This window comes from Panthera pardus, unplaced genomic scaffold, assembly GCF_024362965.1.
Source record: "Panthera pardus isolate Hobbes unplaced genomic scaffold, ASM2436296v1 HiC_scaffold_21, whole genome shotgun sequence".
Lineage (NCBI taxonomy): Eukaryota > Metazoa > Chordata > Mammalia > Carnivora > Felidae > Panthera > Panthera pardus.
In genome coordinates this window covers 33,941,874-33,956,574 of record NW_026526777.1, presented here as the reverse complement: position 1 = coordinate 33,956,574, position 14,701 = coordinate 33,941,874, and the positions used below count along the sequence as shown (strand labels likewise).

The following is a 14,701-nucleotide window of genomic DNA, read 5'->3' as shown; positions in this document are numbered from 1 at the left end:
TTCCCTCCCTAAACTAATCTGATGCTTTGAATCTGGCATGAACTTAAGAATAGATACCCAAGCCTGTCAGAATTGTGTGAATAAACAAAGTGAAGGTCCTAGGACGTCAAACAGTGATTGACTTCTCATATCTGGATTTTACCCAGGTGTTTATGTTTATCTAAAGTTTATTTATGTATTTACTTTCAGATTTACATGTCTCAGGAAAGTAGAGTTTGTTTTTGTCGGATATCTGAGTTTTATTTATACCGATTGTTCTTGTAAAGTTCCATCACGATCCCATCAGGTGTCCAAATAGATTTCTAGCAAAGATATTTCAACAAGATCCAGATGAAAATAGCCATTCACAAGTGAACAAAGGTGCCTCTGTACATTACACTTCTGCACACCTGCGCTTCGAAAAACAATGAGGGTAGTTATCTCAGAGGCTGCTATGGATCCAAGGGAGCTGGGATCCAAGGGAATTGGGGGGAATTGCCCCACCCACATTTGCTGGAGAGAGAAAAACATGGTGGACATGCACCAGAGACAGAGGTTTTGCAGAGGCCCAGCCAACTTGATGGGAGAAGCGGGCACCCATCTAGGCAGGACAGAGGCAGAGGAGAAGGATCTTGAGGAGCCAGCTCCCTCTTTAGGGCCAGTGACTTCCCTCACAGAAGAGGTGGAAAGTGAAAGTGGTGAGTGACTATGACCCATTTCTATCCAGCTGCACAGATTTCTGAGGGGGGCACCTGTGCACCTGGGAGAGAGAGGAAAGGGAAGGAGAGGCAGTCAAGAATAACAAAGGGCCTTGAAGGGACCTGTTCCCTGCCTATCAGCTTTGCGATGTTAGCGGGAGGTTTGCTCTCAGACCTCTGGGAGTACCCCTGGTCTGTGGGCAGTGGGCACCCACAGAGCAACAGGTGTTAAACCCACACTTCCTCCCACTCCACCGTCAGCTGTTTCTACACCAGCTTTTCAAAGCCAGCATGCGCCCCTGTGCAGCCCAGAGCCACTGCAGGTGAAGAGAAACCAAAAACTTGAGCTAAGGCGCCACCTTCTGGAAAACAAAAGAATGGTTTCTAATTGCAAGTTAGTTGAACTGGAGTAAAATAAAGGTGTGTGTTACTTCAAGTGCAATGGCAGAACACCCTCCAGTTCCATCCATGTTGCTACAAGAGGCCATATTTCATTCTTTCTCATTGCCAAGTAGTATTCTATTGTGTATATAAAGCACAATTTCCTTATCCCTTCATCAGTTGATGGACATTTAGGCTCTTTCCAAACTTCGGCTGTTGTTGAAAGTGCTGCTATAAACATTGAGGTACAAGTACCCCTATGCATCAGCACTCCTGTATCCCTTGGGTAAATTCCTAGCAGCGCTATTGCTGGGCCATGGGGCAGATCTATTTTTAATTTTCAGAGGAACGTACAGAGAAAGACAGATACCCTATGTTTTCACTCTTATGTGGATCCTGAGAAACTTAACAGAAGACCATGGGGGAGGGGAAGGAAAAAAAAAAGTGAGAGAGGGAGAGAGCCAAACCATAAGAGACTCTTAAAAACTGAGAACAAACTGAGGGTTGATGGGGGTTGGGAGGGAGGGGAGGGCGGGTGATGGGCATTGAGGAGGGCACCCGTTGGGATGAGCACTGGGTGTTGCATGGAAACCAATTCGACAGTAAATTTCATATTAAAAAAATGCAATGGCAGAGATACATTTTGTCAAACACAATGAAAAATCACAGGAATATTGAACCGCAAAGAGGAAATGATAATTCTCCAGCGATCGGTTACAAAGGCATGGAGTATTGCAATCTAACTGATAAAGAATTCAAAACAGCTGTTATGAAGAGATTCAATGAGCTACAAGAAAATTCAGCATGACGAGTCGATGAGTTTAGGAATAAAATTAATGGACAAGAGTTCTTTACCAAAGAGACTGAAATTAAAAAAAAAAAAAGAACCAGACACCCACTGAACTACCCTTTTATTCATGTACAATAAAGTTTTCTATTTCTCTAAAAGAAAAAAAAACCCCAGAAATTCCGGAGATGATAAATTCAATGAATCAGATGAAAAACAGAATGGAGAGCTTAGGAAATAGGATGGATCAGATGGAAGAACAAATTAGTGACTTGGAGGATAGGAATTTAGAAAGGACTCTGAAGAGGAGAGAGAGCTAAGATTTTTTTAAAGTGATGAAACCCTATTAGAGCTATGCGATATGAGAAAAACAAATATAACTGGTTTGCCAGAAGAAGAAGAGAGGGGGAAGGGAGCAAGAAGTGTCTTTTGGAAAACAGTAGCTGAGAATTTTTCTAACGTGGGGAAGAAATTGAACATACACATCTAAGAAGCTACTAGAACACCCTATTATCCCGTTGCAAAAAGACCCTCCTAAAATATATTATAATGAAACTGTCAAAAATCAATGATCAAGAAAGGATCTTAAAAGCAGTTAGTGGAGGGGGTGGGGAATAAAACAATCTACAAAGGAACCCCCATTAGGCTATCAGTGTATTTCTCAGCAGAAACTCTATAGGCCAGGAGAGAGGAATGATATATTCAAAGTGGTGAAAGATAAAAGTTGCCAGCCACCAACACTTTATCTAGCAAAACTGGCCTTCAAATATGAATGGGAGATAAAGGCTTTCCCAGAAAATAAAACAGCTGAGGGAGGCTCATCACCGCTAGACCTGCTTACAAGAAATGTTGAAGGAAGCCCTTCAGCTGAAACGAAGGGACGTTAACGAGTGACATGATAGCAGATGAAAGTACACAGCACTCTGGCCAAGGCAAAAAATAAAGAAAACTGTAACTCTATATTGGAATGGCATATTAACCACTTAATTATAATATAAAAGCTTACAGAGGGGCACCTGGGTGGCTCAGTCAGTTAAGTGTCCAACTCTTGATCTTGGCCCAGTCATGATCTCATGGTTCATGGGTTCCAGCTCCATGCTGGGCTTTGTGCTTGGGATTCTCTCTCTCTCTCTCTGCCCCTCCCCGACCCTCTCCCTCTCTCTCCCAAAACAAATAAATAAACTTAAAAAAATATACCCTGGTCTTACTGTAACATCAAAAATATAAAAGGGGACGAGTAGAAGGGTGGAAGCTTTATAGGTGAATGACGATAAGGTGTTATCAACATAAAAAAGGACTGTTTATCTATGAGATGCTTCATGTAAGCCACATGGCAACCACAAAGCAAAAGTTGAGAATAGACTCATGAAACATAAAACATGAAGAGAATGAGCAAATCACCCTAGAAAACCACCATTTTGCAAAGACAAAAACGGGGGGGGGGGGGGGGGCGGGAGGAGAAACAAGACAATAACCAGAAGGCAAATGATACGATGGCAGTAGTAAGTCCTTATGTAGCAACAGTTACTCTAAATATAAATGGATGAATTCACCAATCACCAGGCACAGAGTAGCTGAGTGGATAAAATATAACACCCAACACATGCTGCCCACAGGAAATTCATTTCAGCTCTGAAGACACATAGGCTCAAAGTGGACAGATAGAAGGGGATATTCTGTGCAAGTGGAAATCAAAAGAAAGTGGGCATAGCCATACTTTCTATAAGACAAAATAGACTTCATGCCAAAAATGATAAGAGACAAAGAACGTCATTATATAATGATAAAAGGGTCGGGTCAATATATCTAGAAGATATAACAATTGTACGAATATACACACCCAACACTGGAGCACTAAATAGATTAGGCAAATACTGAGAGATATAAAGAGAGAAACAGAAAACTCTACAATAATAGTAGGGGACTTCAGTACCCCTACTGTGAGCAAAGGATAGATCAGACAGAAAACCAACAAAGAAACATTGGAATTGAACCATGCTCTAGAACAAATGGACTTGACATACATATATAGAACATTCTACCTAACAGTAGCAGAATACACATTCTTCTTGAGTGCACACAAAACATTTTCCATGGTAGATCATATGATATGGCACAAAACAAATCTCAGCAAATTGAAGAAGACTGAAATCATACCAACTATTTTTTTCTGACTACAATAATAGGACACCAGAAATCCACAACAAGGGGAAAACTGGAAAATCTACAAATATGTGCACTAAACAACGCACTTCTGAACAACCAATGGATCAAAGAAGAAACCAAAAAGGAAATTAAAAAGTTATCTTGAAAGAAGTAAAAATGAAAATACAACATATCAAATCTAATGGGACGGAGCGTAAGCAGTTCGGAAAGGAAAGTTTGTGGTGATAAACGCATATATTGAGAAATTGAATGACCTCAAATAACCTAACTTTACACCTCAGGTAACTAGAAAAAGAAGAACAGATTAAGTCCAAAGTTATGAGAAGAAAGGAAATAATAAAGATCAGAGTGGAAATAAATGAAATAGAGAACAGAAAAGCAATAGAAGGTATCAACAAAACTAAAAGTTGGTTTTGTGAAAAGGTAAACAAAAACTGACAAACCTTTAGCCAGACTCACCAAAAAAAGAGAGAGAAGACTCAATAAATAAAATTAGAAATGAAAAAGGAGACAACTGATACTACAGAAATGCATAAGACCATAAGACACTATTATGAACAATTATATGCCAACAAATTAGATAACCTAGAAGAAATGGATAAGTTTCTAGAAACATAACACCTACCAAGACCAACTCAGGAAGAAATACAAAATCTGAAAAGACCAATGACAAGCAAAGAGATTGACTCAGGAATCAAAAGCCTTCCAACACAGAAAACTCTAGAGCTGATCACTTCACTGGTGAATTCTACCAAACGTTCCAAGAAAAATTAATACCAATCCCACTCAAACCTTTCCAAAAAACTGCAGAGGTGGGACTACATCTAAACTACATCTAAACTCATTCTATGAGACCTTGACACCAATGCCAGATAAGGACACAACAAAAAAGTAAACTATAGATCAATATTCCTGATGATATAGATGCAAAAATTCTCAACAAAATATTAGCAAACAAACCAAACTCAAGAACACAAAAAAAGGATTGTACACTATGACCAAGTGGGATTAATCCCTGATATGCAAGGATGCTTTAGCATACACAAATCAATAAATATATCACATTAATAAAATGAAAATTTTTAAATCACATGATCATCTCAACAGACGCAGAAAAAACATTTGACAAAATACAGCATCCTTTCATAATAAAAACCCTTGGCAGATTAGGTATAGAAGGAGTATTTACATACCTTAATGTCATAAATACCATATATGCCAAACTCACAGCCAACATTATACTCAGTGGAGAAAAGTTGAAAGCTTTTCCTCTAAGATCAGGAACAAGACAAGGGTGCCCACTCTCACTGGTCTTATTCAATGTAGTATTAGACATCCTGGCTAGAACAATTAGGTAAGACAAAGAAATAAAAGGCATTCAAACCAGGAAGGGAGAAGTAAAACTGTCACTCTTTGCAGATGATATGATTCTATATATAGGAAATTCAAATGAATCAAACAACAGCTGGAACTAACCAATGATTTCAGTAAAGCTGCAGGATATGAAATCAAGATACATTTCTATACACTAAGGATGAAACATCTGAAAAAGAAATCAAGAAAAATTTCCCATTAACAACAACATCAAAAGGAATAAAATACTTAGGAATTAGTCTAACCAAGAAAATGAAAGATCTGTACAATGAAAATCACAAGACTTTGCTGACAGAAATCAAAGAAGACACAAACAAATGGAAAGACAACCTATGTTCATGGATTGGAAAAATAAATACTGTTAAAATGTCTACACTACCCAAACCCATCTATAGATTCAGTACAATCCACATCAAAATATCAATGGTATTCTTCACAGAAAATAGAAAAAAAAAACATTTCTAAAATTTATTTGGAATCACAATGTAAAAACAAATCAAAACACTAAGACCCAGATTAGCCAAAGCGATTTTGATGAAAAAGAACAAAGCTGGAGGTATCATACATTCTGATTTCAAACTATACTACAAGCCTACAGTAATAAAAACAGTAGAGTACTGGCACAAAAACAGATACATAGACCAATAAAATAGAATAGAAAGCCCAGAATGAAATTCCTGGTTATACAGTCAGTTAATAGTTTGCAAGACAGCCAAGAGCACCACTCACAAAAATTAACTCGAAATGGATCAAAGACCTGATACTATACGACTCCTGGCAGAAAATGAAGAGAATGCCCTTGACATTGGTCTAGGCATTGATTTTTTGGACATGACACCAAAAGCACAAACCTCAAAAGCAAAATCAACAAATGGGACTACAACAAACCTGAAAACTTTTGCACAGCAAAAGAAACAATTCACAAAATGAAAAGGCAATCTACAGAATGGGAGAAAACTTTTACAAATCATATAGCAGATAAAGGGGTTAATATCCAAAAAATATAAAGGACTCATAAAACAACTCACTGGCAAAAGCCAAACAGTCTGATTTAAAAAGGGCAATCTCTAATTCCTCATGGTATACTTTTTACGTTTCTTAAAAATTTATCAGACTTATTTTTAATAAGTTTTATTTCTTCCATTAGCTATTTTCCAACCATGCTGAACATTTAGATTTTTAACATTTTCCACTGTCATAAGTATTGTTGCATTGAGTGTCTGTGAACAAAAATCATGGGAAAATTCCATGATGGTTTTCTTGGGATAAACTCTGGGAAATGGAATTACTAGGTCAAAGGGTATTTACATTAGGCTTTTGTATATATTGCTCATAAGCCTTCCAGAAGTTTGTGCCCACTTTTACTGCCATCAGTCCTGTGTGTTTGATCCTGACTTCCTCAGAGCCTTAAAATTTTACCAATTTGCAATCGGTCATTCTTCCACGTTCCTCAAAGTTTTGGAGGTTCACTTTGTAATATCCCACTGAAAAGATGCAGGGTCAACTAATCAAGAACAAATACAACCTGGAAGAATTTAAAGAAAGGATAAAGCGCAGAACGATCAGAGGCTTGGGGCAATTGCTAAGATTTACGAGATCTGATTTCCTTTTTCAGAGTAAAAATAATAAGAAAGGGAGTTACCTACTTCTTGGGCTTATCATATGCTACTAAGAGGTGGCAGAGACAAATTTTATTTTCTTCAATGTCTTTTAATTTAGTCATGGGGAAAAGCCTTCCACTGGGAAGCATTTACTATCAAAGTAGGAAAGGAGAACAATTTTACCTGAGTTCAGGTTCACAGTTTTAGACAAATAACCTCCTAAAATAAAGAAAAATCTGGACAACTATGTAGCATAGGACTCTGGATTTCAAATATTGGGGAGACTACTCTCTGCAAGATGGATTGGATTTCCTCTTCGTAACATGAGGCAGATATGGATGGAGCAGAGGGAATTATGGGAAAAAATACTTCAACTCACTCTTACAAACAGGTGTTTCCTTATCCCAAGTGACATTATTGCCTGAGAGGTGACAAGCTGCAGAAGGGGAGCCAACGAGTCGATACCTAGAAGCAAAGAATGAAAAATGATTATACTCTACACTTCTTACTTAAGTCGCCATGAGAAAATAATTGCAGGTAGATGCTACAAATTACAGGCAGATTAAAACAGGAGAAGTCAAGGAAGAAACCTCATCTCTATCTGCGAATTAGTCCTTTATTTCTAAGGACAAGCTTATATTCTTACTGCTTTTATCCATGCTTACTGCTAGTGCCTCACCACTGAACACAAAAATTCCCTTCATTGTGGGACATTTTGTACTGGTCTTTAGGGAACCTCAGGAGTTATTTTATTCATGCGCACTTCCATCAAGGAAATGATAAGCTCCTTGATTAACAGGGAAGATGCCTTATTGAAATATTCACATCCTCTAGCACCTTGCCTAGAGATCAAGCAACTGGTACTCAAAGGACAGAAAGACGGCCTTACTAAGAAGATTCAAAAGTGAGAAGCAGGCGAAACAGCTAACCATCTTCACACCTTAAATGTAAAAGGCAGGGGTACTTAACTATTTTGCCATCAAATCACTCAGAGTAGGCCACAAAATTTGGAACATTTTGTCATCACTTATTTTTTATTGATTAGGTAACTATACTGTTACTGTGAGACAAGTCACAAAGGATATCCAGCTAAACCATTCACGTGTTCCATGTACAGTAGGGTTAAACTTGATTAAGTAAAAGGTAAGGGATATAATGCAATGTCATATAATAGTGAGCAGTTACTGGAACAGCTAAGAACTTGGCTTCTTGGTTACCCAAGACACGTGATCAGGACAGTAACCATTTGTAGCAGAGTCTACTGATATCTCCAGTATCTCCTTTCCTCTTCTTCATTAGTAATGAAACTGTGTGTTTTTAACTGGGCCATTGGCCACCTCATTAAAGGCTTCATTTCTCAGCTTCCCTACAGTTGCGTACAGCCATATGGCTAAGTTCTGGCTAAAGGGATGCCCCTGGAGGGTCTTGTGAAACTTCTGGAAAGTGTCTTTAAAGGAATGGGTGTTCTCTTCTTCCATTATTTCTCTCTGCTGGCTGGAGTTTGGGCCACGTGATGACACAGAGTCTCAAATAGAAGGCTCCCAGGTTTATGTGGATCATGGAGCCAGCTATCAGCCCTGGAGTTGGAAACTTTACAGTCTTCTTTGAAGGACTGCCCCTGTTCTTAACCTCAGAGAGAAGTAAGCTACTATCTTGTTTAAGCTCCTATTATTTTATTTGTTCTTCTATAGCTTAATCTAACCCTAATATATACCAGCTCTTGCAAAAATAGTGATATAAAGATGATGGGGAGCTATGTGGGTATAGCAATGACAGTGAATACTTTTGGAGGCATATTGAGTCACTTTGGTTGACAAATCGTAGACAAATTGAGTGAATTTTACTTACTGTTACTTTTCATTGATTATAGTGTAAAATCCTTTCAAATGTGCCAACAAATATTTAATCTTCAAAATTTCTTCAAAGAAACAGCTTGAGAGACACTAGTATGTTTCCTTCCGCCTGCTTTCTGTCCTACATTTAAAAGTTGTCTTACGAGCGCAACATCACGGATGTTGCTCGACTTCTGACTATAGAGGTTGCTCTTAATGTGTTCACTATGACTAAGTTAGAGAACTGCAGTAAAAAAAATGTGAAGCAGGTTCCAGCCTATGTGTGGCTGTAAAAAACAGTGAATATTTTTTAAAGTATTATAAGACACTAATATGCTACGATCGCCATTATGTTGTAATTCTTCCTGACTCGATTACCCATCTCTCCGAAACTCATAATTTTACTCAAGCCTTACTCCTTAGCTTCCATCAGCTTTAGAAATTTGGGTGGCCATAAAGCGAAACCACTGTTCAAGAAGAGCCATGAGATTCCCTTCCCTATAAGCAAATATACACACTGTGAGAAGCATGCTGAGACAGGCATCGGAGAGTCCATTGCATGAGGTCAGGGATGGGATAATTAAGGGCTGGAGGGTGGTGCTCCTTCCATCCTTCCTATTTGTTCATGGACTTCTAAGTATTTGGGAGTAGAGGGAATCTATGGAGATATTCAATAGGCTGCAAATGATTAAAAGTTGCTCACAGATAGGATGCTGCGGCACAAATCATATAACAGTATGATAAATCATAACAATAAATCATAACACAATTGTGTATTAAACTTTGCATCTCACAGAGAATATCAACTTTCTCTCCAGGAGCCATTTATAAAAGTTGTATCATATCACTCGGCAGAGTGTACCCCAAGAATTTGCACAGAGAAGAAATCAAAACAGCTCTACACCCTCATTATAATATAACAACACTAGGAATTAATAATCACAGAATAAACACAAAATTGAAAGTTTTGGATCTTGGTCAAAGACAAAAGTAAAACAGCCATTGCAGATTACCTATAGGATAACAATGACGCATGATCATTGAGTCATGTGCCCAAAACTCTTCAAAGTGCTTTGCATCAATTAACTTAATCTTTATTTTTTTTAATTTTTTTTTTAACGTTTATTTATTTTTGAGACAGAGAGAGACAGAGCATGAACGGGGGAGGGGCAGAGAGAGAGGGAGACACAGAATCGGAAGCAGGCTCCAGGCTCTGAGCCATCAGCCCAGAGCCCGACGCGGGGCTCGAACTCACGGACCGTGAGATCGTGACCTGAGCTGAAGTCGGCCGCTTAACCGACTGAGCCACCCAGGCGCCCCCAATTAATTTAATCTTTAAAATGATGCTTTGAAGTGAATGTTATGCATAGCTCCCATTTTACAAAAGAGGAAACAGAGAGTTTAACAAATTTGTTCAAATTCACATGACAGATATTGAGGTTCGAGTTTGAATAATGTTAATTGGCCTTAACAGCCTGTAGTAATAAACCTTACATTATTCAGCTACTTCATTACAAATGCTGATGCAAATATTACTCTTTGAAAATTTCTAGGACACTGATGCCAAAACCGTCCTTAGAGAAATATTTAGTACTTTTGTTATTTGACAAGAAAATTTTCAAATAAATGAACACAACATTTTATGTTAGATGTTTATAGACTATAAACATGAACATATGAAAGAAGCTGGTCTGAGGAATTACTAAAATAAATTAATAAGTAAGAAAAATAGAATATAAATGATGAATAAATCTAAGAGCCATTTCTTTAAAGTGGTCGATTGAAATAAACAGAACTTGGCCAATTGTAACCTCACAAAACGACACATCTACAAATATATATACATGAACGAGAAAGTAGTTATCATCACAGATATTAAAAAAACTCAAGGGGCGCCTGGGTGGCTCAGTCGGTTAAGCCTCCGACTTCAGCTCAGGTCACGATCTCGCGGTCCGTGAGTTCGAGCCCCGCGTCGGGCTCTGGGCTGATGGCTCAGAGCCTGGAGCCTGCTTCCGATTCTGTGTCTCCCTCTCTCTCTGCCCCTCCCCCGTTCATGCTCTGTCTCTCTCTGTCTCGAAAATAAATAAACGTTAAAAAAAAAAATTTAAAAAACAACAACTCAATACTTTATCAAAATATTATATCCTCTCTATCTTACTGAAATTGAAAACATCCATGAGATGGATCAATCTAAAGGAAAAATAAAATGTATCAGGATGTATTTAAAAATAGGGAGAACAGCTGATAAACCCGTATCTGTTTGAGCGTATGTTTTTAATCTTTTTGGATATGTACCTAGGATCGGAATTGCTGGATCATATGGTAATTCTGTGTTAACTTTTGAATCACCGAACGGTTTTTCTCAGAGGCTGCACCATTTTACATTCCCAGTAGCAATCACAAGGGTTCCATTTTGTCCACAGCCTCACCACACTTTTGTTTTCCATTATAGCCAGCCTATAAGGTATGGAGTGGGTTTGATATGCATTTCTCTCATGACTAATAATATTTAGTATCTGTTCATGTGTTTCCTGGACATTTGTCTGTCCTCTTTGGAGAAATGTCTACTCAAATCCCTTGCCCATTTTTAAGTTGGGTTGTTAGTTTTTTTGTTGTTTAGTTGCAGGACTTCCTTATATAGTCCGTATATCAAACCCTTATTAGAGAAATGATTTGCAAATATTCTCTCCCATTCTGTGGGCTGTCCTGTCACTGCCTTGATATGTCCCTGGTGTTGCCTGGGGGCTCCCGTCATTTGAAGGACTGATGAACTAAGAAGTCAGAACTCCTTGTTGGGGGCAAGGGGTGAGCAGGGCAAAACCTATACTTTCTAGATAATGCAACTGATACTTGTGTCCAATTTAACCACCTCTCTCTTCTAAGGGTAACTGAGCTCAACTGACATGTGGGTTACATGCATATTTTCAGGTAAAAAAGGCTAGAAGACTTCATAGCGAAATATTAACTACGATGAGTGGTAGAACTGTGGGTGGTGATTTTTTTGATCTTTTGGGTTCTTTTTTGATCTTTAGGATCTTTGGGTTTTTTGATCATGGCTTCCAAGTATGTCTAATGAATATATGTTCAATCCAATAAATATGTGCAATCCAATAAAATTCATTGGATTTTACAATCCAATAAAATTCTATTTTTTTCTCTGAATTTGTTGTGGCAACTGAAAATTAATACACATTCTTTAATTGCTCCCTTTAAGTTGAGGCAATGTTTCTGGCATGGTTCCCTGCGCCAAGGAAAAGTTCAGAGCAAGAACTCATTAATGTTCCCGCTCTGTGCATGTTCATACTTACATTTCCCAGAGCTGCTATCACGTTAAGATTTACCTTGCAACCCCTAATTCAAGGTCCTCCAATTCAGCTATAGTGCTCGCTGATCTTAGTTAAGAACATTGCATGCATGGGGGCGCCTGGGTGGCTCATTTGGTTAAGCCTCCAACTTCAGCTCAGGTCATGATCTCGCAGAGCTTGAGTTCGAGCCCCGCATCAGGCTCTGTGCTGACAGCTCAGAGCCTGGAGCCTGCTTCGATTCTGTGTCCCCCTCTCTCTCCACCCCTCCCCTGCTTGTACTCTGTCTTTCTCTCAAAATTAATTAAAAATAATTTTTTTAAAGAATGTTCCATGCATGGTACAACTAGCATTTTTCCTTTTACTCATTTAATAGACTGGTCCTTTTTTTTTTAATTTTTTTTTTAATGTTTATTTATTTTTGAGACAGAGAGAGACAGAGCATGAACAGGGGAGGGGCGGAGAGAGAGGGAGACACAGAATCTGAAACAGGCTCCAGGCTCTGAGCTGTCAGCACAGAGCCCGACGCGGGGCTCAAACTCACGGACCGTGAGATCATGACCTGAGCCGAAGTCGGACGCTTAACCGATCGAGCCACCCAGGCGCCCCAATAGACTGGTCCTTTTTATCCAGTGAATATCTTACCAGGCTTCACACATACTACCTTCAGCAGGAACCTGGTGCTGTCCTCTAGTTAAAATACAAATTGCTTGCTACTCCTTTTTTTATTTTGAGAATTTATTTTATTTTTTAAATTATTTTTTCTAAAAGTTCACTTATTTATTTTGAGAGAGGTGGGGGGGAGGGGCAGAGAGAGAGAGAGAGAGAGAGAGAGAATCCCAAGCAGGCTCTGCACTGTGCCCAACACAGAGCCCAACACGACGCTTGAACCCACAGACCATGAGATACTGACCTGAGCAGAAATCAAGAGTCAAGACACTCAACCAACTGAGCCACCTGGGCATTCCAGCTGTCGCTATTTCTTTTTTATATTCCTTTGGTCATATGCCCATGTTCAAGCTACCATCTCTATCCGGAAGTTCCTATTGGCAACTTTTTGAAGTGTAGATGATAGTCTAGTGTGTCTGGTTGGGAGTAGGTCAGAGATAGCATTGTTGTTCTGAAACTCATCTTCCAGGGATAGTGCTTTCAACTCACCCTTCATTACAAGAATAATTAACTGTTGATCCAAACTGGGTATCTGTGTTTATATGTACCACGCCATTGAAGGGTTCTGGAGGAGCTTCACATGATTTTCCTACGGGAGAGAAGGAAAATTTGGGACTAGGTGTAGAGTTCAAATTACCTTTGCTTTTACGATTCAGTCTGGAGTGTAGCAGACTGAACAGTCTATTTATTTCTGATTGTTCCAAAGGATTGACCACATTGAGGAAGTGCACCAACTACAGACTCAAGCAGCTCTGGAGCACTGCTTTTTAAAAGATGATGCCTGAATCTCCCAACAGAAGAAATATATGGATAGAGAATTGTTTTCTCATCCCACGAGCCTAAATCAAAGGCCTCAGAATTTGAGATTTCCCCTCCATCTTGGTTATTGAAGCACAGGTCACTGTGGTCTAAGTGATTTTCTTTTGTGTCCCTATTTCACTCATGTCATGGTTTTAGCCATCAAAAGTAACCTCCAGGGAATGGAAACTTCCCCCCTGATTCTTTTTGTGAGAGACATTCTTGCAAAATAAATATTGAGTCAAGACCGCAAAAACTCCAGGCAGTAAGAAAGGCTGACCTACAAGTTCACCCTCCATTTAAATACCGTGGGCAAACTTAGATGTCTACAAAATTTGAACAAATTAAATGAGATCCCACAGACGCTTTGACATACATGAATTAGCTCCCAGGATGGGGTTACTTACGTCTACACGTATCTTCGGCACTGGACCAGACCAAGTTTTCTAAGCAGGTGATAGAAAACGTGGACTCAAAATACCCAGGGGAACATTTAAAAGTCAAAGATGTCCCAACTGGAAACTCAGATTCATCAGTCTGAGTTGTAGGCTTGGCAAATGGAAACTCTTTTGGGGCTTTACAGTAACCTGGAGAGCAAAACCACAGGAATACAAAAGTGAGCCGAGAGATTTCCGCCCTTCCTCCTCTTTCTGTCCAGTTAAGCTGATAGATGGGTTCATGGAGACAGACTTCTAAAAACGGCAAAAGGTCTTTTTCCCCTTCTAGTTACCTTAGGATGGGGCTTTCCAGCAGCATTTACTCATCAGGAAATTTTTACTACTTGGAAGACGATTCACCTTTTTGGCCTTTTTGCTCTTGTTTCATCAAAGCAAGAATTTCATTGATTTTTAAAGTTTATTCATTTATTTTGAAAGCCAGAGAGAGCACAAGCAAGAGAGGGGCAGAGAGAGAGGGAGAGAGAGAATCCCAAGCCGGCTCTACACCACCAGCACAGAGCCCAAGGTGGTGCTCAAACTCACAAACCATGGGATCATGAACTGAGCCAAAACCACGAGTCGGACGCGTAACCGACTGAGCCACCTGGGCACCCAAAGCAAGGATTTTAGCTAAGGTTATCATGTGTCAGGCCTATCAGACTGCCTCTGTGTAGAGT

The 14,701-nt window shown here is 39.2% G+C and overlaps 1 protein-coding gene across 1 annotated transcript in view; it reads right to left on the bottom strand.

The window, feature by feature from the left end:
* CR1L (complement C3b/C4b receptor 1 like) overlaps nucleotides 1–14,701 on the bottom strand; it is a 66,955-nt gene that overhangs the window by 18,098 nt on the left and 34,156 nt on the right. Inside the window, exons 10-12 of the mRNA XM_019429908.2 lie at nucleotides 13,995–14,174; nucleotides 13,279–13,378; nucleotides 7,366–7,451 (exon numbers count right to left, since the gene is read on the bottom strand). Of these exons, the coding sequence (XP_019285453.2) occupies nucleotides 7,366–7,451; nucleotides 13,279–13,378; nucleotides 13,995–14,174 (366 nt within the window). The remainder of the gene's footprint in view (nucleotides 1–7,365; nucleotides 7,452–13,278; nucleotides 13,379–13,994; nucleotides 14,175–14,701) is intronic.